Source organism: Calidris pugnax, unplaced genomic scaffold (assembly GCF_001431845.1).
Source record: "Calidris pugnax isolate Ruff unplaced genomic scaffold, ASM143184v1 scaffold219, whole genome shotgun sequence".
Lineage (NCBI taxonomy): Eukaryota > Metazoa > Chordata > Aves > Charadriiformes > Scolopacidae > Calidris > Calidris pugnax.
In genome coordinates this window covers 9,367,201-9,393,780 of record NW_015094507.1, presented here as the reverse complement: position 1 = coordinate 9,393,780, position 26,580 = coordinate 9,367,201, and the positions used below count along the sequence as shown (strand labels likewise).

The 26,580-nt window shown below is 37.8% G+C and overlaps 1 protein-coding gene across 2 annotated transcripts in view; it reads right to left on the bottom strand.

Annotated features, from left to right (window-relative positions):
- PDSS2 (prenyl (decaprenyl) diphosphate synthase, subunit 2) overlaps window positions 1–26,580 on the bottom strand; it is a 118,592-nt gene that overhangs the window by 29,306 nt on the left and 62,706 nt on the right. For both annotated transcript variants that reach the window (XM_014964743.1, XM_014964744.1), the window contains one exon: window positions 15,147–15,345. In XM_014964743.1, the coding sequence (XP_014820229.1) occupies window positions 15,147–15,345 (199 nt within the window). The remainder of the gene's footprint in view (window positions 1–15,146; window positions 15,346–26,580) is intronic.

Genomic DNA, 26,580 nt, shown 5'->3' with positions numbered 1-26,580 from the left:
TAGTGACATATTGAACACTATATGTTAGCAAGAATTTAGTATTAATATTACCTCCCTTCTTTCCAAATGTCTCCTCTTTAAAATAAAATAAAATATATTTTTCTAAGGTAAATGCAAGGCCATACAGATCACTACCAGGAATGAAATTTCAGTTTCAAGAGCACAGTGGGATGCTTGCATGAGCCTCTGTTACTTCATCAACCCTTAATCCGATCTATGAAAAGCATCTGCTGCATAACATCAGTGGCCTGGGGTCCTGAGTGCTGGGAAAAGCAATGAGAAATGAGGAAACCAGGTAATTTTCCTCTGTATCCAAAACTGACATAGAGGAAGAAAAATTATTACAGATTCAGTAGTATTCATGCAGTCAACGATACACTGACTAGTTCTTATGCAGCACTTTTCATCAGAAAATTTGAAAGCAATCAACATCCCCTGTGCAATTTATTCCTTCCTGTTTTATATAAGGGGAAAACAGTGACAGGGAACTGATTTTCCCTAAAATCATACAGTGCCAGTGGAAGAGCAGAAAACAGTATCCAGGTCATCTCTCTTCTCACTGGTGCCTTTCTGCCTGACCAGGGCCCTGTTCCACTCGATGCTTCTGATAAGCAAGTTTGAAGAACAGGAAAGGTAGATGAAAAATCAAGTGCTCTCAACTGCTTTTCTTTCTTCTCATTTGAAGGTTGAGCTCCATTTTAAACAAGTTCAAAGATGGGGAAAGAGAAGAAAGGATTGCCAGAATCAGTGCTTGAAAACAGCGGTGTCTCAAAAGAGACCAAAAGCAGCCTATTCATAACCTCTCTTCCCACTGTTCCTCCACTCCTTTACACATTTTTGAGAAGCCTGGTCCCTCTCAGGTACTGCAGATGAGCAGGAGTAACATCATATTGAGAGAAAACAAACTTCCAGTCTATTTTTCATTTTCCACTCTGCATCAGCATCTTCCAAAGCACTGTGTTTTCTGCTCCCCTGGAGCATCCGCAGGGCTAGGAGCAGCCCAGGGGACGACCTGTTCTTTGCAGGTGATAAGTGAAATCACATGCAAATAATTTCACGCCCTTTAAACACATGTTCTTCAACAGTTCTGCCAGGGTTTGGCGGGGGGTTTTTTTGTGATGAGTTGGTTTGTTTTTTTTTTCCTAAGGAGGTATAATTTCAACACCTTTTGCAAAGATGTGATCTCTTCTGCTTTTAAAAGGTCAACACAAAAGCCATCAATTTACGATGAACATAGGGAAGAGATGGATTGTTAAAGCTTAAATCTCTCCGACTATTTAGGCAGACTCGGTGTTTAACATGATGTAAATTCTGGACACAAGCACGTGATGACTGATTCCATAGCAAGACAGAGTTCATGCTCTGACCTCTCTGATTTATGCAAATGTGAAATAGTCCAGAAGCCTGAGCTGAGTTTCAATGCCAGAAGAGCTCTGTAGGTTTGAAGATCAGAAGCTACTGCTAGAGTAACAGTTGTCAAAAAAGCACAGCTTTAGCCCTTCAACGTTCTTTAAATTTACTTTGAATCTACTTTCCCAAACTCAGATTTTCTAAATACCGATTGAAGAAATAAAAGCAGTGGTAATTTTCTTATCAGTTCAGAAAATTACTTGGGACATTCAACAAACCACACATTGACTTTGCTCCCTCCTTTTTCTAAACTCAGACTTAATCTTTCAGGTAACTTACTTAGAACCCACCTATAAGATATTTCAGGGTTCAGAATTCCCCAAGCACTCTGTGTACACGACGACCCAGAAGAGGGCCATGTGTTCACTGTACAGCAGCCTGGCTCTTGCCTATAGTTGACCATCTGAGGAAATCTGTCTATAAAAACCAGCCATGTATTTTAATTCAAGTGAAACTTTAAAGCTAGAAGGTCTACAGGAAAACGCCAGAATACAAGACATTTTGGTACAACGCTTTCTTTGAAGTTAGAAGATACAATTCAGACTCCTTCAAGCACAGTAAAAAGAATGAATTCTGAGCCCCCACTCATCCTTCACAAGATTTCTCAACACCTTGGATGAAAAGAAGACATTGCTGCCATCAGTTTAGCAACTCAAGCACTTTGTTCCCTTTGCTTGTCTTTGAAATATTTTGTTTAAAGTTCACTGCAACATAACACTGCATATGTATTTTTTCCTGTTTCTCATGCTAGTTTAAAAAAAGGAATGAATTTGAGCTCCATTCAACGTGTGATGGTTTTATTTGAAATTCAGCAGTTGAAATGGAATTGATTACAGAGACCACTATTTCAGAGTAGTAATACAGTGTCTCTACACACTCTACCAGATATTTTCAAGGGAAACATCAGGGAAAGGATGAAGCTTTTGTGGGAAGACAGGAAACAGCACTAGGAAGAACACAGCAATGGATGTATCTTTGCTCCTCGCCCTTTCCAATTTCTATTTGACAAACATCCTTAGCTTTGCCAAATTCCTTTCAAGAAGGACCACAAGTAATTTCTTCCTTTCTTAGTCTTTCTCTTTCTGTCTCTTTGGGCTGCGGGTCTTGAAACAATATCCTTTCCTCACACAGCTGCTATGACAGACCCTACTCCATGCTGCTGATGTACAGACTTGAAAACGTAGCAAGATTTCTCCATACAAGAAGAAAAATTTGACACTCAGAAAACATTAAATATACAGATAAAAGTTTCTTCAACTTGCATTTGACTTGCTCTCCACCACCCACCCTCTTGTTAATTTCCACACCTAAAAATTCCATGGAAAGTTATTAAATGAAATATTCTTCTGCATTTGACACAGAAACATTGCAACACTAGGAAGCTAAAGACAAAAGTCAGTAAACTGCTGAAATTGGATTTTGATTGTTCAATAATACCTAAAAAAAAAGGAGCAAAAACTCTAAGGAGTTCCAAGAAAACTGGAATTCAATTTTCCTTCCCGGTAATCTCCGTAAACATCATTAGTCATACAGGTAACTAAGTGTGCCAGCCTACAGATTTTTTTTTTAAATGTAGTGTTTATTGAATTCTATTGGATTTACTATTTGAAAATACCTTGAACTTTACTATTTTTTTAACCTGTCTCCTCTCTCTCAGTTGAAACACACAGGAAAGACTCCTCACAGTGATTTGCTTTCTAGCAAGTTTTAAATGTTCTTGGAAAACACATTTATGGTTTTCTTCAATCTGTTAATGATGAAGTAGTAGCAAAATATAACATGCAATGTAAACACATCACCCAAACCCACTACTTGATAAAAAGGTACCTCATAGACATAAAAAAATCCTTCAAAATAATCAGCTGCAGTCAATTTAAATATTGTCGGTATTGTCAAGTATCTAGCTTAAGGTCAGTCTACCTTAAGGATTTTCAACAGTCTTAAGTTACCCTTTTTATGCCGATGCAACACTATCCACAGAAGAGGTTTTCACTAGTATAAAGACTTTTAGTGCATAATTCAGTCATTTTCCTTAACAATAACTTAACCAACAGAAGGAATTTTTTCCTTTCTCTACCTCCACATGGTACCTTACACAGAGTACTAACATCTTTGTAGATCCAATGCAGCAGATCCGTGCACTGAAACACTCAACCAGCTGTTGATGAGTGACTCAGGTCAGAGAAGTACGTGATTTCTCCAGATTGATGCTTTTGGGCAAGGTAATCTCATTATATATCTTTCTTCTATATGAAACGGTGAACAAAGAAGGTATTGCGACTACAGAGCTCTGCAGCTATAAAACCCTCCTCATCAATAAACGACACAGAAGAGCACAGCTATAAAACACTATTCCTAGTCATGCTGGTGCAAACAACCATTAAACTGGGATATGTTCCCAAAAGAATTGCGGATTAAACTGAATTTTAAAAATCTGACCAGCTCTGAGCAGACAGAAATTATACCTGCAAGTGGTATTAACTATTTTGCAAAGACTGTATCCGAATAAATGTGAATCAGAAGTAATACCATTTAGCATGTGACAGATGGAATCAACTAAACGAAGCTGCAAATGTTTGTTAAACTATCAAATCAACAACCCACTGTACCAGGAGCAGCAGCAGGAATCAGATTTTCCAGACTCCATGTGAAATGCTGCTGAATTTCAAAACACTAATATTAACCACTACTTCCAGTCCATCCAAAGATTCCATCTTCTTGGTAGCCAACAAGATGTGAAATACTTCAGTGTTTCGTTTAAAAATACAATTAACTCATCTACATCACTGCTATAATTTTTTGCACTATACTGTATTATTGCACTGAAGCCACACTGGATGTAAAGGCACTTTTAGTAAAAGTTTGACCCTGGGAAGGTTAATTTTAAAGATGAGCTTTACTGCAGTGCAAAAAGAAGGGAGCATAATCTACTGCTCTATTTACAAGACACATATTTTAATCTCTCTTAGTAGTACAACTTCTGTAAACACCTGCTGGGAAGGAATGAAGAAGAGGGAGCCAAATTCTTTTTGCTCCCACTGGCAGGAGGAGGCAATGGGCCCAAATTATAACATGAAATTCCATCTGGACACATGAAAACACTTTATTGTGAGGCCGTCAAACAATGGAACAGGTTCCCCAAAGGGGTTGTGAAGGCTCCATCTGCAGAGATATTCAAAAGCCATCTGGACATGGTCCTGGGCAACCTGCTATAGCTGACCCTGCTTGAGCAGAAGGTTTGGACTAGATCATTTGAAGAGGTACCTTCTAATCTCAACCATTCTGTGACACTAGCAGCTGGTGGAGGAGGACCATGTGATTTCGAATATGCACATCTGCAGTACCGGTAACAATAACTTTTCTCCTCTTAGAAATAATAAAGCCAAGGCTACACTCTTAGGGAATGGTTAAGTTTACTGGTTGTACTTGGAACAGATATACCTACTACAAATAGTTAAATTCTTGGGAGACTAAGAACAGTAATCCAGACAAATTTTAGATTCTTACCACTATTGCTAACAGTTTTGAATTGCAACTGAATCCTCACAAAAATCTGTTTTCACACTTCAAAAGTGTATTCTCTGTTGAAGTTGTACTCCAGGAGGACAGCTGACTAAATATTAAGCACTGTGACCTTCAGTCCTTCTGTAATTTGTTCATTAACCACCTTATCATGAAAATCCCTGTATAGAACCAAACATGTCCTAAGATCCCACCCACTCAAAGATGGATGTTAATATGTATTAAGTCCTCACTCAAAAAAAAAAAAGGCCGATAATATTAAGACAGTACTTCACCAGAAACAGATTTGATTGCTTTTCATCCTACTATGCTCAATATGAAACTTACTATGTTTAAGAAACAGGCTTTAAATAAAGCCAAGAAAACAGAACTTGTGATCTTCCACTGCTTCAGCTATAAAAAAATGAATGACGTTGACATCACAAATACCACTCACGGAGGACATCACCTTCTGCAACTTTATGAACATTAATTTTCATTTCATAACTGGTGTATGAACTAAAGCTATTTAGCAAAGAATTTCCCCATGATGATTACATTCATGGCTGTGAAAGAAAGAGCTGTAATGAACATCTCTGCTTCAAGAAACCTGGACAGTGGCAATACCTCTCTAAGAAGTAGGTGGTGAATGAAGCCGCAGAACTGCTGGCTCTTGAGAGTCCTTTCTCACAGTGTGTGTTTCATGCAGAATAAAACAGCTCATACCCACAAGTTTTCGTTACTTCAATCTCTTAGAATAATTTTTTTTTCTTTTGAATATCCATTTCCTACATGTTCTGGCAGAGATCAACATCTTGGATAGAGTTTCTTGTGACAGTTAAGGAAATATCAAATATACTCAGTTTTTAATGTTTGCCTCAAATCTTTGACAGGCAATTACTTCTTTGAAAAGTGGGGGGGTTTGCTTTTTCTTAAAAAAATATAATAAGAACTATTCTTCTATAATTGGGCCTTAACATCCAATAAAATTGATTTTTTTTTATTATATGCATATATATTTACACATGATATGCATACATATATATATATCAAAGCGTGTAAATATTTGCCATTTGTCTTCATCACTAGGCATCTGCCAATTCAGTGTCATATACATTAAGGGAGCAAACAGTAGAGGGACAGACACCACTACCCCAACTATCCAGAACACATTTCCCAGGTACAGAGATTATCTTGAGATCTTGGATGACTTCTCACTCTCCTCTCAACAAAATCAGCTTTTTCTTCAGTTTATTCCAATTAGTTTCCACTTTCTTCTTCACTGGGGCTCAACAGTCATCTCCGAAAAGCCCCCTGTCTTTCACATAGAGACAGCATATTAGTATTTTCCAGATCATTCTGTTAATTAGAACGAGGCATACAGTAGTTCTATCAGAAAAGGAACTACTTAACCAGGTGTTAGAAGCTGCTGTGTGCTTTACCTCTGAGGAGGACAATACCTGGAATAAAGACATGTTTGGTTCAGGAACTCAAGCAGTAAACATTGACTTTGGTCTGCTGGGCAGACTGGAGAAGCATAAACACACGTCCGATTGGTACTATGAGGAAGACAAATTCAGATGCAAGTTGAGGAAATTGTTAGTAAGATGATTCAGAGGCAAGAACATCAAATGGACTTTGTGCAAACCACTACGAAAATCATTAGTATTTCATTGAAAAATCATCAGAACTGAGTGGTTAACATTTTCCCGAGACTGTTACTTTCTTCAGTCAAGCCAGCACTGAGACAACCTCAAACTCAATTGTGTTCCTTCTAGCTCCAAGCTTTGAAAATATTCCTGCAGTATATTTTTAGGAAAGAGCTTCAATCTTAGACTTGATGATTCACAGTGATACCTATGACTATGTTTTTGATATCAGCCTCAAACTCAGTCCTTCCATGTTCTGCAGCAGTCATGCTGCTACAAGGCACTGGTTATAAATCAGACATGTCCATAAGGAAGTGGTAGAAATTACTCTTCTTTCAAAACTATTTTTTCATGCAGAAATGGGAGGACAGAAAACAGACTGTAACCTAAACATAAAATTTTCCAGCAGTATCATGGCCAAGAACCACAGAAAAATAAACTCTTTCAATACAGACCTACACTAACCCCAGTGGAGTCTCACTTTGGGAAGGCTTAACACAAGCATTAGCTTTAAAAAACTGTACAGGTGCAAAAGGCCATTAAGGTAAAGGATGAGACTTATTTGAGGAATGCACTGATTAAGAATCAAAACAAAGTTAAGTGGTTGTAATCTCAAAACTGATATTCACTGCAAAGCAGTAGAACTCTTACAGATCAAAATCGAGACTGTTTCTAACCTATTACCACAATTACAGATTGACTAATTTTTAGAATTTCAATTAAATTAATAAGTTAATGTGTCACCTAATTCTCTAATTTAATTTCTCCAAAAGATTACTTTTCAAACACATAACTGCAGCCATTAAGGTAATGAAATTTTACAAATATGTAATTATATTACCAGTTATAGATAGCAAAAGATTGAAATAGCAAAAAAAATCTATAGAAAAAAAACCCCCGAATGCTTCATTTGCTCAGGTATTGTTTTAGGGGCTATTAATTTACTTCTTGAAAACAAAGGCAGATGATGCACTTGCCAAGGAACTGTACCACTGACATAAGCACAGAAAGGAGCAATGGGAAAAGCACAATGCAGTAATTAGGAGATTCACTACCATTATTCTACAATTTTATCATCATCACAAGAACTGCTACCTCTAAAGTCAGCAGAAATGCTAGACAAATGTTTTAAGGCAGTAGTGTGGGAAAAACTTGATTACCAAGTATGATTCCAACAGATTTTCATCTTTTATCTCTACCATGCATGATTTTTCCCCCAATGCTTAAATACTTTCATCAACTATTAAAAAGAGTGGTTTTTTGCTACCAAAGGAAATTCACATGACTGTCAACAAAACTTTAGTAAAGAAATTTTCTTATTAAAAATCCAGTGTTTGAGAACATTGGGCAGAACGACGAATACATGTCCATTAAATGGACATAAAGTCCATTTGAATTTGAATTACAATTGAATTTGTTTCAATTTGAATTTTGAATTACAATCTCTTATGTTTTACTTCAAGGTAAACTAAAACCAAATTTACCTCTCAGAAGTGAATGCAAATTAGTAAATTTTGGTGCACCCTAAAAATAATTATTAAAACAAATAACAGATTTCTCAAGGATTGATTCAACAATTTTATGCACAAATCATAACGATGTATTTTTCAGTACTGAAAGTGTGTTTGCGTCCTCCACTAGAATCTATGCTAAGTTGTATGCCAATATTGAGTATGTATCTCAGTGTTTCAAAATACAGACATGCTTATTTAGAGTTGCCCAATCAAGAGCTTTATTTCATAACAATGCAATCACGATGGCAAAGTTGTCTTATGTCATCTCCTAATAGGTTAAAGGTTCAAAGACATTACAATTCTTCCTTGGTTTTCTTCTCCCCCTTTACCCAGATAAAACTGTTCCTTTAGTGTGCTTTTCCATAAATCAGTTCAGAGCTCCTTAAAGTTATCTATATTTTTTCAGCAGTGTCTGGTTTTAAGACATGCCCCTTTGGCACTCTAAAATACTAAATTAGAATAAAAACACTCACCAATATAGATAGTGTCCTACTCCCTATCTAGTCTAGTGCATCACCATCAAACGGTGCCTCAGGGGAAAGTACAGCAAGATAGACATGATAATGTGGAAAAACTCTTTAACCCACTCTCTAGAAAAAATTTGGTTTTCTTCATTTTTCTTCTCTGAAGAACTCAACTTCAGTATCAAACTTCACAACACCTGTGTTTGTTAATCCAATCTTATCTCTGTCTCTTACCAAATTTACGCCTCAGTGTCACCTGCCTGCCCTGTGAACTGGTCGTTTTAAAGGTACTTATCTCTAACAGCAGCTGGTATTGGGGAAGGAAAATGAAGTAGGTAAGTGAGCAGAGGGGAAGAGTTAAGAATAATTAAAAATATATACACAATTTGAAAATGGTTTTCTCATCAGCTTCAGTTTTCTGTATTAACACTGTAAAGGGGAGCAAACACATTACTTCTGGTTCTCACTTTTTCTCCATGATTTTTTTCATCCTGCTTGCTCTGATCAGTACAGCTACTGAATCTCAGAAGGAAAATTCAGATTATGGGTCTTTGTTTATATTATGTAAAATATAGTGGAAATATACTTAGTGGGTATTTACGGTTAAGATTTTCCAACGGAGAAAACAACAATGAATACAGCTCTTTCAAAATAACTTTCATTGCTCTGAAAGTAACTCACCTCAAAACTACATTTATCAAGAAGCTTCTACTCACCTCAAACAAAATGAAATGCACTGTTCTGAAGGACAGTAATTTGGACCTATTACAAGTCTGTGGCTGCTAATGACTGCCTTTACATAGGAAACAAGACATTTCCTTTTAAAAAGGATATTTTTTACAGGATTCTTGATGGTATGCACTCTCCATGCTCTTTAGAACAAGTTTTCAGTGTTGAATAGAGGACCAGAAAACTGCTACTGATCCTAGGAATCATTTCTTTAGCCGTTCCATGATTTTTCAGTTTTAATACTTAAAATATTTTTTGATAAGTTTATGTTCTTCTCTTGACATCACTCAGGAAAAGAAAAAGCCTGATGCAAGTGCTACCTTTCCAACATGACATTCAAAAAGTTAAAATTGTAGATTCTAGCTGACTTGTTTATCAATTCTAAAAAAAAATGTCAATTTACATTGAAAAAGCAACTGGCATAATTCCAGAAAGGGGATATTCTCCATATCCTTCACTGGTCAGCAAGGTACCAAGTTGCTCAAGTTCAAAACTAAGCCTTCCCCACAGGGCCACAACTGGTACCACTAAAGTAGAAACCATAGTTGAAGATAAGCAGCTCCTTTATGAAGCACAGTGTACATTCAGATTATTGCAACAGGGAGACTTATGAAGACTTACATGAGTAACTTGTTGATGTTTCTGCAAACACAAGGCCTATTTTGTAAACAACACATTTATGCCTTTAGGAATACATAAACTTAACATAAGTAAATGCATTCACTATATAAGTACTACATCTGTGCTACTGTTTATTTATAAACAAATAATGCTTAATAAAACAATGCTCTATAACATGGTCTTCTGGCAGAGCTCTGCATTGACAGACAAGATTCTTAGATTCAATTCCAAGCTTTCAGGCTGTAAATTTTGAAGTACTTCTGTGAACAGTTTAACATTCCAACAAGAGCTCACTGAATTATAGTGGGGAAAAATAAAGTCATTCTTAAGATTTCAGTAAGAACTATGGAGAACACCACCATTAAATGTATTCCAGGGTTTTGGGCTAGGCTTTTCTTCCTCTCCCTCCCCCTCTTCTTTTTTCTGTTTTATTTCTTGTTTTGTATATGTTGGGTTTTGGTGATTTGTTTTTACATACAAAGGGATGCCTTCTTAATCTGTTTATGGAGTTGCAAGCAATGCATTTACAGATTATTTTATAATTTTCTGTAGTCATCAGCACATTACAAAAGATGCACTAATATGCATCTTTTCATCCTTCTAAAGTTTTATGGCTCAAAACTGGCCACAATTACACCTTCTATGTACCCTCTCCATAGTTTCATAAGACAACTGATGATCAAAATGGGCTGTATCAAAAGCAGTGTGGCCAGCAGGTCAAGAGAAGTGATTCTGCCCCCCTGCTCCTCTCTGGTGAGACCTCTCCTGGAGAGCTGTGTTCAGCTCTGAAGTTCTCAGCACAGAAAAGACACAGACCTGTTGCAGTGAGTCCAGAGGAGGGCCACGAAGAAGGACAGGCTGAAAGAGTTGAGGCTGTTCAGCCTGGAGAAGACTCTGGGGAGACCTTATTGTAGCCTTCCAGTTCTTAAAAGGGGCTTACAAGGAAGATGGGGACAAATTTTTCAGCAGGGCCCGTTGCAACAGGACAAGGGGTAATGGCTTTAAGATAAAAGAGAGCAGATTTAGATTAGATATAGGGAAGACATTTTTTACGATGGAGGTGGTGAAACACTGGGACAGGTTGCCCAGAGAGGTGGGAGAAGTCCCATCCCTGGAAACATCCAAGGTCAAGTTGGACAGAGCTCTGAGCAATCTGATCTAGTTGAAGATGGTCCTGCTCATTGCAGGGGGGTTGGACTAGACCTTTAAAGGTCCCCTTCTCACTCAGACTCTTCTATGATTCTGTGATTTAGATGCTCTAGGAAGCTCCAACTGATCTCTGATATACCCTGAAAAAGCACATTATTTGATAATATGGTGGCCAGTATTCACACATCACTTGTGTTCAAATGTCTATATGACATATCTGGCTGACAGGGGACAAAAAAGCCAATTAATGCTTTTGGTATGTTTGCATCTGAATGCCACCCTAAAAAAATTATGAGAAATAAAGGTTACTTAAGCCGAAATCAAAGACAAAACTAACACTTTTTGCTATCAAAGAAGCACTTCCATGCAATGAAACTTGCATTAGCAGTTTCATCCCCACATCCTTGGCTAGGCAAAGGGAGATAACAAATTTTAAGAATATGTTCCCTTCAGATGGCAACAATGAACCAACCCTTAAACACATACTTTTACATTTCCTAACAATTTGTTCACATATTTATATAAAACTGTATACTATCACGTATCTCACAACATATTTGGAAGGTATCATTTTGTTAGGCACACATCATTTACTTTTCCATCTCTCCTATATCTACATGTTTACAATGACTTTTACAAATATCTTATTGCAATCCTAGTATCAAAACACTGTAACTTCAAAATGAGAAAAACTATCAGAACAGCCCCATCATTCCACATAAACACACCTCAGTACAATAAATCAGCACGTCACCAGGCACTAGTGTGTTATGTAGGTAGCAAAAACTAACCTTGGCAAAGGCTCCTATATCCACTGCTGATGAACCAACTACTCAAAGATCCCAACCTGATTCCTCTTTGTGCTCAATTCTGTCCTAAAATCTATGGATTAGGAACATCCAATCTACACCTACTGGAACAGGAACATCTACTACAGGATGTGGTTCTGAAGTAAGGTTGTATCCATACTATCTTCAAGCAACTAAAAGAATTTAGCCCAAGATAAGCCACCATCCAAAATACGAAGTAGGAAAAAGAAAGATAGTTTATATAGAGTGATCAAAAAGTTAACATGAAGAATTTTAAATACACGTGATCTGATAAATTTAATGCTTTGTAGCTGTAAAAGTTTTTTGAATAAATTACTGCTCATTTTAAACAGTTCTTGTTATCTGAATATATATAGAACTTTGCCACTATTACAAAAATGCAGCATGCAGTTGCATCTGCCCTTCAGTACTTTATTTTAAGCCTCAGTCAATATCAACTTTGAAATCATAATTAATGTCTCAATTTCACAAAATGGAAAATGAGAATGCTTCCTTCTGAATTACTATGTGTGTTCAAACAACAAAATTTTAGATTATTTTATAATAGCACAACAGCAGAATTTATTTTACAGGATGCTCCCTAACTGACATTTCAGAATTTTTTACTCCTTGTACCTCAGATATTTAAAAAAACCAAACCAAAACACCACCCCCAAACTCTTCTTTTGCATAACTTTAGCAAACATACGAGAAGTATGAGCACTAGTTTAAAAGAAACCCCCCAAAACACAAACCCTGAGCCTTGAATCTTGTTAACATTATTACAGCGATATTCTACAACAGTAGCAAGAAGAGGAAAATTACTGCGAATTAACAACAACAATTCCTATATTTAATGTTATTTAAAAATCAAAGTGTTACCTAAGGCAATTACCTTGCAGCCTTTTAATATCTACAGGGAAAAGCCTAAGGGAAAATAATTGACTTTGCTAATTTTACCCTTGGCAATTATAAAATAGCTCTGCATTTCATTACGACTACAGAATTTCACATCTAATTGTCAGCCCCGAGAGAAGCACAGAGATAAATGCATCATACACAAGCTTAGACAAGAGTTTAACAGCACAATAAAATTATCTTGGTAGCAGTGGTTTCAGTTAATGTTAAAGCCCCCTTCAGTTTAAATTCTAGCCTATACGACAGCTCTGCTTGTCTGTAGAGGTTACAGCCTCCCATGGTCAGTCCCATGTACGATATAACGCTGCTCATTTCATTAGCCAATTTGCTGAGCTACCAAATAAATGCCACGAAAAAAGCAGCACTGTGATTTTTACTTTTTACATCAAAGAAAACAAAACATTATGAAGGAAAAAAGTCACAGTTATTTCACACTGCTGAAAAACAGATGCCAGATTTGAAAATTCATCATTTACAAAAGAATAAATACAGTATGTTTAAATCATTGCACCTGTCAAGAGATTTCTATAGCTTGTACTTCAATTTTTCTAACTTTGCTAGTAGGGTTAGACGTATGAAAAAGAATAATTTACTAAGTCAATCAGTTTCCATAATGGCATCCCACTTATCGTATGTAGAAGCTATGAAAGTATTTAGATGTCAGAAAAATGAAAAAAAAGTGCTAAAATGTTTTGGCAGAATTTTCCGACATGCAGTATAATGATTGCTTTAAAAAAAAAAAAAAAGTATTTCTTTGCATTTGTGCTTCATTTCACTGTAGGCTTGTTTCCTGGCAAGTCTTCAGGGATTATACACTGCTGCTGCAATACTTAATGATGTACTAAATGCAAAGTAATAGGTGCTACATATTATAAAAGTTTCTTCTTATGTTGAAACAAAAAATGGATGCAGGGTTAAATCTTTTTGTCTATCTTGAGAATCTTAGTAAGCATTAAAAAAAAAAAGAATGGATAGAAATCAATAACAATAACAAAAACAATTGCACCCCATTTTGGCTATGGTATGACTAAAATTTTGCACTATTTGAAACTTTTTTTTTTAATACTTACTACCAGTTATCACCATACTGGCTTAAGCCACTATTCCAACAGATTGACATCTAATTTTTTGTCTCTTCTCCCGAATCTCAGTTCTATGTTACAAAATGACACCACTTTTGAGAGAAACTGTCACACTCACAATCAAAGCAGTACAAAAATACCCATCTACCATCACGAGGAGCTTTAGCATGAGAATCTAAAACCAATAGACTCCTGAAGGTCCAAGGATTAAAACTGTGTTGATTACTGAGAACTGCACACATGACAAACATTTATTTTACGTGACAATATGGCAGTGATCTTCAAACATATAAAAAGTATCCCTGCAAAGAATTGTTCTGTTTCCACTGGAGGGGCACACTGAGCTCTTCACCCACACACGTAGTTGGGCTTTACACAGGACTGCACAGGGATGCCCAAGAATCTCTCTCCTCCACGGGAGGTTTTAAGAACAAGCTAGACAAACACATGTCAAGAATGATTTGGTGTAGCTGATCCTGCCTGGGGAAAAGAAGAACCACCTACAGAGGTGATCTCTTATGGTCTCTGTCAGTCTCATTTTCTAAGATCATGCACATATACAATTCATTTGTCATTAAAAATGTTTCCCTGTAAAGTTTCAAACAGTTTGGCTGAGCAGCTGGATTGCAGCTGCCCTTTAGAAGCCAGTACATCCACGTTAATAGGGTAATCCAATACTCAGGGGCACCCAAATGCTTAACAAAATAATTTTATTAAGAGTGAAAAGTCACCTGAGCACTGTGTAGAAAAAGAAACGAAGCTTTTTTCTCCCAAGAATTCCCTAAAACAGACAAACCTTTCACAAAACACAAGGTAAAACAAAATAAGAAACCAAATGTGCCTTCAGCTGGCAGCCTGCCAGATGTGTTGTCGTCCAACTTGTCATGAGGATGCCATCGCATATACATTAAATTCACCAAATGAACCACTCATCCATTACTACCTATGGCTACACTGCTTCAGAATATATACTAGAGGCCTCAATACAGTAATTCTGTAAGACAGTGGTAAACACAGAATCATAGAATCATTTAGGTTGGAAAAGACCTTTGAGATCATCGATTCCCACCATTAACATAATGCTGCCAAGTCCACCACTAACCCATGTCCCTAAACATGTCCACAGCAGCAGTAGCTGCCTGTCAATCTATCTACAGCTGTAACGTAAGCAAGCTGATTGTCAAATGATGCTCCATATATACATACGTATCATAACTGCTAATTTTTTTAAGGTCCTCTCTGTCAGAAGATTCACTAATAGTTACTTGCTCTGGCAGTAGAAGAATTTTTTTCTTTTTACCTTGGTATTCTGCAACTGCGCAAGGCTTGTGCAAGCATTTGCCAGAAGAAAATCTCCACTCAAAACAGCCATTTTATTTCCAAACTGCATATCCTTCAGCGGGCCATCGCAGGACTTGAGCTCACCAATATTCACTATTCCACGATGCACCAGAAAGGCAGTGTGGATCAGTTCCGTAATCTCAGCCAGACTTCTTTGACTGAAAGCAAAGAAAAAGTACAATTATTTTTGATGCTATGAATAAAACATAGATTCTTAGGGGAAAAAGACCCAACCACATGTGCTAAACAGGTATTTTACAAATTATCATGTAGCTCTTCTATGCACTTCTAGAAGCTACAACTGAAAGGTGTTAAGCACAAAGAACTATCACTAAGTATTTCCAGGTAAGCCACGGGTACCACAGGTTCATTTGGAGGAACGCTGCCCTTTGTTTGAATTCCTTCACAAAATAAAGCTAAGTAATCAATACAGTCCTCATGATGCTTTCTTTTTTTGTTTTGTCTTCTAGAAGCTTGAGGGACACTGACATAAAGAAAATGCCAAGCAGAAAGCACTGATGGGAAGGAACAAAGGACACATCAGCAGGGGAGTTGCGAGCAAGCTGATCTGAACACCTTAAGAATGCTGCAGTCAATGACTGCTCAAATTGGAGTTAAATTAATAACAGGATACCTTGCAGTTCAATAATACCAAGGAGGGAAGGCACAGGGGGGAGAGGAGAAACAGCTGAGCATTTTAAAACTCTGTACTAATGATATTTCACTGGTTGTTTTAGTCAGAAGGAGCAAAGGTAACTGTCCAGCAAAGGGGCAGACCCAATTTTATTTGGACAGGTTTACAAATCACTTCTTATTCTAACACACAGTGTGCTACATTCTGAATTCAGGGGTTTCAAATCCCTGTGAGAGGCTTGCTGCAGAGGTTATCCCATAGGGGTGTGCCCTCTATTTATTTTCATTTTTTGGAAAAGGCATGAAAAGCATCATTAGCACAGCCCTCTCCTCCCCTCCTCCTCCAATTCAACCCTGTAGCTGAGTTAGCGACTGTCACTCCAAGGAGCCCAGAGATGTAGCTCAGAACTACAACAGTGTCATGAAGAGACATAATAACTGAGCAGGGACAAGGGGAGAGGGGAACAGAGCAATGCACTGGAGCATCCTCCTAATGCTGCAAACCTAGAGATGCACAGACCCCTCTCTTCTGAAACCTCCAGCACATTCACACCTTTTCTGACTCAAGCAGTTCCCTTTACATCATGGAGACTTCACGTATGGGCAAACCCGCAATGCATGCCCTCAACTAGACAGGTGATGAAGGCCTTTAAGTTAAAATTAAATTGCAACCTAGTACAAAGGCATGTTGTGTTTCCTGAGCGTATTCAAAAGTGGCCAAGCACTGATTCACTGAGCAACTGAACTGCTCCATCCATTCACATACCTGCTGATACATGCTCAGCTTAGATTCTGCCTCTGTAGGGGCATAGTACTGAGTAAATTAACACTGTGTCCTCTGGACAGTGCTTATGTGTTGCAACTGCTCCCGTACGATATTAATCTAAAGTAACCTTCTGCCCCAAATCTATCTGACCTGTGAAGAGCCCCAGCAGCAACTGTTTCAGGCCAGTGATTCGTGCCAATTAGCAAGAGAGAAGGGCCAGCGGAGCCACACAGCCTGGGCAGGCATGCAAAAGGGAGATGAGCTGGGGGTGGAGAAGATAAATAGAGTTTCCCAATGTATTTTGTCACACACACAAAAAAACTAAGCTGTTTTAAAAGTTGCCTTTATAATTCACAATTTTTTCTCCACGTAGAGAAAAACAATCTGAAAACAAAACAGCTAGCCGTTCTCCATGTAGACAACAAACCTGAAGGTTGATGCTGTTTTTCAAAGAGGCGAGGGAGAAAGGCACAGAACCTACAGGCGCAGCATCGTAATCACGCTCGGCTCGGCTCTCACAAAGGGTTAATAAAATTTCAAGCTCGGAGAAAAAGACTAACAAGACATCCCGATGCTCCTGCTGTCATTGTCAGGGCAGCCCTTGGAGGAAATGTCCATATCAATTCGGTTTATCAGATGGACAGCTGATCAACATTAAACAGACTTGCTCTGGGCAGATTGAGCCGAGGTACCTGTTATGAATAGCAATGAGAGCCCTCTGCTCCTCGCTGCCGAGCTCTGCCATTTCCGACTGCCGCAGATCCCAGGACATATGGGGATCCCTAGTGACGAGCACATCAAGCTGCAGCTAACTCGGGCGACGGCTCATTTCCCCCAGCTGAAAGCAGGCATTAATATCCCGAGGAGATCAGGCCCGCCTCTGTGACCCCCGACTATTGAAGCAAAACAACGACTGTCCTATTTCTTCATTTAATAAGCTTTTAATGAAGGAAATCAAAATCCCCTCTTTGACTTCAGCATCGCTCTTCATGAAAAGGTTACACAAATACATCAGTGTCATGCTTTCCAAATGCTCAGGATCTGGATGTTTTCATTTCTTTTTCTCTAATCCGTTTGTTCTCCAAACGGTATTCATATTATCTGTGCTAACGAGAGAACCATATTAGGCAGATAATCTCCGTCTAATTCTGATCTTATACGCTGGCTCTTCCACCCTCTCTCTCTAGCAAACTAAAAATCTAAGAACCAGAGCTATTCTAGAAATCCCAGGCTATAGATTTTTTAAGCTTTGGGGTTTTTTTTTGTGATAACCCCCATAATACCCAGGCGCAACTAAGAAGTTCACAGTTTGGCTATGCATACAGGGGGGTTCTCAACACAACTTTGTAGAGCATCCAACAACTACCTCCCCACCTTCCCCAGTTAGGAAGTTGCTATTGGATGGCTAAAGCAATGCTATTATACAGCTTTCTCGATCTGAAGCAGAATTCAGTGATTAAATAATTCTGTATTTGAAAGCAGCTAATCCCAGAATACAAAAAATTAACGTTTATGCAATGCTCAACTTACAACAACATACATACAAAAGCAGAAAAAACAGGGCAACGGGAGTACAAATTCCTACTGCTTCCATCCTGTTCTTGCTCCAGAGCCTGGGTTCACACAATAAAGAAGCTGTTCCCACAAGAATTACTTACATAGCAAGGTAGTATGGAGAAAATAGCCAACATTTTTAAAACACGTGAAGTCTCCAAATGTAAGCAGGCTAAGAATAAAGAATGCTTTTTCACCAAATGCCAACATCCTTCCATCTGTCTTTCACGGCCTTCACCACTGAAGCAACAACTCCCTGCAAACCATCACCAACTGCCCTGGAGACTCCATGTACAGACATCATGCTTCAAGAGATGACATCATTTTGAGCTCCACACATCCCTTAATCTCCTTTCCTTTCTCCCTTTCCAAAAATCAACCTACGTGCAGTAATGTCATTCCCAAGAGAGTGGTACAGGAGCTTGGACAGTACCAGGGAGACCTTACTAAAAAGGTTTGGTGGGTCATAGTCAAGCAGGCACAAGTTCCGCTGTTAGGTGCATTATTTAAGGCAGAATTAATTGTGAAACACAGCTCTTCCGCCTTCTACCCTCTCAAATAAGAGAATCCCAGAATCGTTGAGGCTGGAAGGGACCTCTGGAGGCCATCTGATCCAACACCCCTGCTAAAGCAGGGCCAACTAGAGACAGTTGCCCAGCACCATGTCCAGCCGGCTTTTGAATATCTCCAAGGATGGAGACTCCACAACATCTTTGGGCAGCCTGTAAACAGGACATATTGGCTCATTACCATTTCAAGCCAATTATTATGTACGACTTCAGTGAATACTTTTCCCCCTTCTTCAAGTCTTTGATAAGATCCTCCAGACTTGTTCTTGCCGCTTTTCTTTTTTTTTTCTCTACTTTACAAAAAATATAAATTTACAGACTTTTCTTGCCTGTGGTGCGTAAAAGAGAGCAGCACCTAAGTCATCTCTTGTTTTTCTGCTCTTAACTTCTTGTTCCTGCAAGTTCAGTACCAGTGTAACTAACCTAAATCTCTGTAAAATGCTTGCTATAAAGTATCCCTTAGGTTATGAGTTCCTTAAACTGTAAATGTCATCCTGGAAAGTACAAAGAAAACACTAACTTCATGAGTAATTAAAAAACTCTTCAGCAAGGTCAATTGGAGCTATATTGACTCTAGGACTGTGAAACACCAGCTTGCAGGAAGACACTAGAGAAATGTAAAATTGAGTAATATAGGCATCCTGCAACAAACAAAACAAGTGCAATTTCTATTCTTCCTCCTTGCTCCTCTCTCCCAATGAAGTCACACTGATCCTTGACATTCAAATATGTTTTGGTGAACTTTGATAAACTGCTGAGAATACTTCAAGAAATCTTTTAGATCTGCCCTTATAAACTAATGCAGTAGCTGCAACATCCTGCTGCTGCAACGCCAAAGTAAGGAAAACAGGTTTTGTAGAAACCCCACACTCATACAGCCACCACATCTACAGATAAAAATACAGAACTAATTGAGAAACTTTGTAAATACGCTTCAATCTCAAAAAGCGCATTTCACAATTTCATTTTGGATTAAAATTTCCTATTTGTATGCCTGGGAGTCTGCCTCATCACAGTATCGCTGTTACTAATGGTCTTTTTATGGAGATGAACATCTCAGGCAGAATTCAACACAAAATTTAAAGCCTACACAAGACTATATGAAATGGTAAGGGGGACTGGCAAAATATTGAAACAAAAGTCTGTGGAAACAAAATAGGTTTTGATAGCAAATCTCCTATGCAACTCCTTAAAATTAATTTTACAGTGTTTCTTCCTGGCATCATGAATATCTTCTTTGTTGTTTGCATTATCTTTAAGGACTTGCAGGAATGAAACATTAGCCAGTACAATCTCTTTAAAAGTTCTTGTAAGTGACTTCAGTCCCTAATTTCAAATCCTATCCTAAAAAGAAATAATAGCACTTTGCAAAACATATGATAAAATAGAAACATTAAACAGTGCAATTGTATTGCTGTGAACAAAAGAGTACTTCAGCTGAAAAACTCCTCTGCAGTATTTGCGATGGAAACTCAAGCTCTCAGTAACAGCAAGAAAACTTGAGTCAGTTTTTTTTATATTATCAAATAACTGTCAGAAATATACTGACCCTCTCAATGAATGATAGGTTATGCAAAGAACCATTTAATAATTTCAAATGTTAATAGTAGACATTCTATTTCACAGAAATAGACCAAAGACTTAAATTACCCACTAAAATCCATATCCTGAAATTTTCAGCAATAGAAGTAACTCCAATGAACAAAGACAATGGAACTGATAGATCAAAAATTCTTTAGGAACTCTTATCATTAAACATTTGAAATGACTAACAGTATACGCCCAAGATTTGAACATTTTCTCTGTGACTGTCATTCCATTAGTTTCCCTTCAATACACAAAGAATTAATTTGTAATCAATCGTAAAGCCTTACATTTAGGATTTAAAAAAACATAAATATGTAAAAAATACCAGCATCCACTGAATTTTGGTGACAACTATAATAATCTATATATACACTTATGAATCTGAAAAATGAAATAGTTCTTCAGTGGAAAATTAACTAAAGAATTAAAGTAATAATCTTAAGTGCTGACAATGTGTTTGGGCAGAACGTGGTATTTGATTTTACTTATTTTGTGACCAATGTACAGAAAGAACCTTTGGAAAGACAAGTAGGTACATACGCTAAATTCAGGTTCATGCTGTCTGTTGTGGTCATTGTGATGCCCCACTCAGTTACACAGCAAGAAAGGGCTGGGATTTTTGCAGTTCTTTTTTCCATTCACCTGTCAAAGTCAACACCATCATTAATAAAACCAGGACTAAAGGAACACTATATAGTGAGCAACAAATAGCATCATGGTGATGGGAACTCTCATTCTCATCTTCTGTATATGATCTTTTCTACAAGAAATTAACGGGTGGGGAAGGTGTTTAAACTAGTCACCATGTATGGTAGGCGCTGTGGTTTCACTAACAGCAAAAATGTTCACGATAAAGCAGCAGACTTAAGCACTGCACCAATTACTCATTGCATGATCATGACTCGTGTAGCTGTTATCCAGCAGAAAATATCTACCCACTGTTATCCTTTAACAAGGTCAGAGACTAAGGCTTCCATAGTTCCTCCTCTCTTGGTCACTAAGCCACTGTAGGGGCACCTTCCACTCGAGGGATAAGCAAAATTGAAAGACAACAATTCTATGAAGTTTATTGAGTATGCTGTTTAATTGCATCCCTGTCAATCAATTTATTTTTAAACTGTCTACATATCTTACTTCTTTTATCTCCTTCCCTTCCTAGCATCACAAAGTTTTTCAAGTAAACATTCTACCCATACTCCTTCATGTATTTTTCCTTCTTTATTCTTGAAAAGATCTTACATTTTTGTTTATATCCCCCACCACTGAATATTGCTTAACTTCTTTTCCCCTTAATTTGTCATAGTAAGCTCTCCCCTCAGCCCATGATAGGATTTGAAAATGTTTTCTGATTTTTAGTGGGCGTACGCTCACTTGAATTCAGCAAGTCAGTTTCCCTAAGCATTGCAGGTGGCCGGCAGCGGGGGAGAGGGGCACTTGAAGTCAGGGTCCTGTTCCTTCTCTTGATGTAGGAATTATGAAGAAGGGTTCTGGCAGTCTCAACTTCACTACTAATTAATTTAGGTTTATCACAGAACCATCAATTCACCCTTTGCACTCCAGACAGCAACGTGAAACTTAACCAATTTGTATCAGTTTCCAACTAGTGCCACTGATGTGAAAGTGGGCTGAAGGAGGATGGAGCCGGACTCTTTTCAGTGGTTCCCGGTGACAGGACGAGGGGCAACGGGCACAAGCTGGAACATGGGAAGTTCCACTCAAATATGAGGAAGAACTTCTTTCTGGTGAGGGTGACAGAGCCCTGGAACAGGCTGCCCAGGGAGGGTGTCTCCCCTTCTCTGGAGATTTTCAAGCCCTGCCTGGATGCAGCCCGGAGTGATATGCTCTGGGCAGCCCTGCTTTGGCAGGGGAGTGGGACTGGATGGTCTCTAGAGCTCCCTTCCAACTCCGACAATTCCATGAAAGAGGGCCACCACCGCATCACTCCAGTGTAGCTAGGAGCCCTCAAGCCTTGGAGTCAGCTGCCTACACTGAAACCGCAGCATCTCCAGGCAAAACGAAGCCCCAAGTGGTGAACTACAGAGTCTGAAGGCTCTGTCTGGCTTACTCCTATATTTGGTACCAGTGTCTAGCAAAGTAACAGTGATCACAGACTACAGCACAGCGCATTTTTCTTGTGCTGGATGGCACCAGCGCAGCAATCCACCTTCCAAAGTGCCCAGGCTAAAAGAATAAATATTCCCAGCCTGGAAGCAAAAGTATCAATTCTGGGAAGCAGGGAAGAGAATCTAGGCAAAGAGCTGGTATGAATCACTACCCCACGTTCAGTTTGGGAAAAAAAAAAAAAAGTTATTCAGAGAAGCCATCAGAAGAATACCACCAGAATCACTAAGTCAAACTGCTGTTTTCCAGGACTTGGGAGGCAGACATGCAGGCTGGGACCAATAAAGAAGAGAACATCAAGAGGAAGCCTGCACAGTGAAAAGTATCTCATCATTGCAAGACCTAGAAAATCAGTGACAATCCAGCTGAGTGAACAGATGAGGAGCAGGCAGGCTGCACTGACAAGGTAAGAAACCAGAGAAACTCGCCATAAAGACAGTTCTTGTCATAGTAGGGCTTTTATAGTGAGAAGGATGCAAAGGCCATTCAGCAAGGGACAGGTATTAAAAGAATATTTGCATTGCTCAAGCCAGATATGAGGAGGAGTAGCAAGCTGAGGTATGTTTTTAAAGCCCCGTAGACAAGGATATGAGAAGCTTAAATAGCTTCACATCTTATTTCCCTTACTGTAGATTTCATAAGCACTAGAAAGTGTCAAAGAGGGAGACATTCATTACTTTTCTTTTTCCTATAGACCCTTTCTATGCTGCTTAGAAAGAAGAAGTAGACTCTAGAAAAGCCAGTAGTTATGTAAGTATTGTTAAAGAAAAAAAGTGGCTTTATGGTTTAGGTTTTATGGGGTTTGTGGGTTCTTTTGGGTTTGGTTTGGTTTTTTAATAGGAGGGCTGTGTAGCTTAAGCTAACTAATCAAACCAGAGGGAAAAAACCCAAGAATATTCCTGAAGATGTAAAGAAAAAAATTATTAAGATATCTGGAAAATGAGATTTATTGGATTACTTGAACACTGATGCTAAGAAATCAGGGAATAAAAAGTGGAACTACTCATTTATAAGCATATTGTCAAGTTTATTAAAATTTGGCATTTTTAAAACCACATACCATAATTCCCATTTTAAAATCGCTGGTTATCTCTATGGGAAGATTCACGTCTCCAAAATAAAGTAAAGCTGACAAATGCAATATTGTCCTTTTATAAGGCAATTATCATGACTTAAACTTCTAATAAATAAAAGACAAGTTTAAATTCTAGTTGGTGTTTGCTACAGATTATATTAACAGCTATGTAGACCATATCAAGTATTACATTAAGTCATAGCAAGAGCTAAGATGTTTACTTCTTTAAAGAGTTACTTCTTTCATTTTGTAAATAATGATGCTGATACTGAATACTCCGAATAATGTATATCAGCAATGTAATGTACTGTCATTCTCTTGAATATCTAAAAGAAAATTTGCTACCTCAAAAATGTTGCATTCAACTTGAATTGGCTATTAAAAATTTACTTTGCTACAAATAGTTCATATCAGAACAAAAAATGTAGGTACAAGTAAACATCATCTCAATATATTTGTTTTACAAACACAATATAATCAAAACCATAGCAGTATACAAACATTCTTTATAAATATGATATATAATATTCAGAAGCATATAATATTATACATAAGCAATATTTTCAATTATAAAACAAGTTGAATAATTTAGATAAATTAATCAGAAAAATGTGAGTACTTTTTGGAAACTATTCGGGAATACTTTGCTGTATGACCAAATAGCCACAATTTCCCATTTAAAGACTAAGCTGAATAAAAACAAAACAAAGAGCACAAAAATTGTGGCTTAGACAACGAAACCAGCTATAATTCCTTCCCTCTCTAGCTCAAATAAATGGGAAAACTGATAGCAAAAAATGCAAATAAGAGAAACTAGGCAAGCAAGAAGATTGATAAAGGAATAAACAAGAAAACACAGAGATGGACAGAAAGCTGAGCAAAGGTAATTTTAAAAGGATATACTAAAAAATCCTCAAAGCCAGAAAGAATTTTAAGAACTGCATCAGTCCATTAGGTAAGGGTGGGCATAAACATAACAAAGGCAAAGGACTTTATAAAGCCTGTTATGTTTTTAAGCAATATATTTACACAGATAGAAATACCTTCTAGCTGAGTAGTGAATGATAATGCTTATGAACAGCAGGGGTAGTTAAGATTTTATGGTCAGTAGGTCCGGAGAGCTTGCACTCTGGAGGGAAGGCAACAGAAAAGGAAAGACATAGCTGATAAACAGCAAAGAGAATGAATTATCCTCAACACAGAGTCCATTGAGCTGGCTCAATATGCTTTACTCAAGGAAAAAATACACGTTGGAAAAAAAGGTAAGTGAAAAGATCTCAGCTAGAATTACAGGAAGTGGACCATACACATACAGGACTAGTGACTCTTTCAGGAAGAAAGCACTGACGGTTCGGAAAAAGGTGGAAGGAAGATGAAGGAACAGATCATCCCAAATAATCAGTTAAAATACGGGATACAACTGTGGTCAAAAAAGCTAACCAGATCCATTGGTGATTTACGGGAGGAATATCAGCAAAAGTAGTGTTTCTGTGAACCCTGGGTTTCCAATGCCAGCAAAAATAATTACTGGTAAACTTAATTCAGGAAGAATTTGGCAAAGGAGGAAAAGGTTTAGAGAAGAGTCACGCTAATGATCAGAGGAAGATAAAACACAGAAAGTGAGAAATTAAACCTGTTTAATGTAGAGAAGGCTGATATTGAATCCATAGATTGACTCAGTCATGGTGATTTAAAGAAGGTTTAAGTATCTACACTACAGGGGGAAAAAAAAAAAAATCAAGAGAAGAAAACACTCAAATTATCAAGCAAAGATAAAATAAGATCCAGTAGCTTGAACCTAAGCACATCCAGAGAGAACTAAGGTGAAGGCACTTGCCAAAATCTGTTACAAAGAGCAATGATGGATTCTCTAACAATGGCACTTGAAGACAACAAATGAAGACAGTATGTGATGAAATCTATTTAAGCACAAGTATTGGACCTGATTAAAGTTGGGGAAATCCCATGGTGTATTTTGTATTGCAAGCCAATCTGACTAGTAAAATGATGTCTCTTAGTTATTAATGAACCACAAAGCCAAGGGAAGGAAACTTTTCAGAAAATAAACAAAAGACAACTCAGATTTGGCAACAGTTAATGTTGGTCCCTGTATCTGAAAACTTATTATTGGCCAGCAGCCCATTTTCTTTTAAGGAGGTAGAGATGCTTTCAGCAATGGTATTTCCGAATACATTTATTTCAGACACGTTATTCAGGAGACACATCAAACCCGAAGCCACTTTGCCCATTACCGTCACCTCCCATTCCCAGGACAGGAGCACCCAAAGTCACCAGCAGGCTGGAAACCACAGGTATAATGAATTTAATTCTATCTTAATGCACGTAGAGAATAAGCATTTCAAAATTCATTTTAAGCAAGTTTTGTAAGAGAAGACAACTTACATTCAGGATGCACGTCTGCCTTTACACATTTAGGTATCTACATTGGAAATGCAACGTATTTGACACCGTACTAACCTGGGAATACATACAAGCATTCCCACAAAGACCAGGAGATAAACAGAGACCATCTACAAAATTATTTTATGTATATAAGGGTGTGTGTTTTACCTAAGTATACATATTTTCTTTAATTACAGTTTTCCATATAACCATTAGGGGGTTCTAGCCATGCAAGTCACATTTATTAAAGGCAGCATGTCAAATAAGAGTTGACAATTACAGGCTATATCAATACACATTATGCCAGATGGTAATGAGCCATACACAAAGGGCCAGCCATCCAAAATAATCACACCATTTTCCACAGAAATGTTGAAGAGGTTATGGTTTATTACACAGTGCTCATTAGATATACAGTGGCAGCATTAGCAATTTTTCCTTCATTTGTGTCTCATTTAAGACTCTGCCCCCACAAGCCCATTCAAATTAATACACAAGGTTAAAATCATTATGGTCAGAGGGAAAAAAAAATTAAGTTGTATTTTTATTTTACAGTAATGGTGGATCAAAGGTCCCTAGAATCTATTATTCCCTCAACTATTATCTAACACAGGATACTAAAAAGAATGAAATTCACTGTCATTTGCAGAGAAGAAAGATAGCCTATTTTAAATGAGCAAACTCT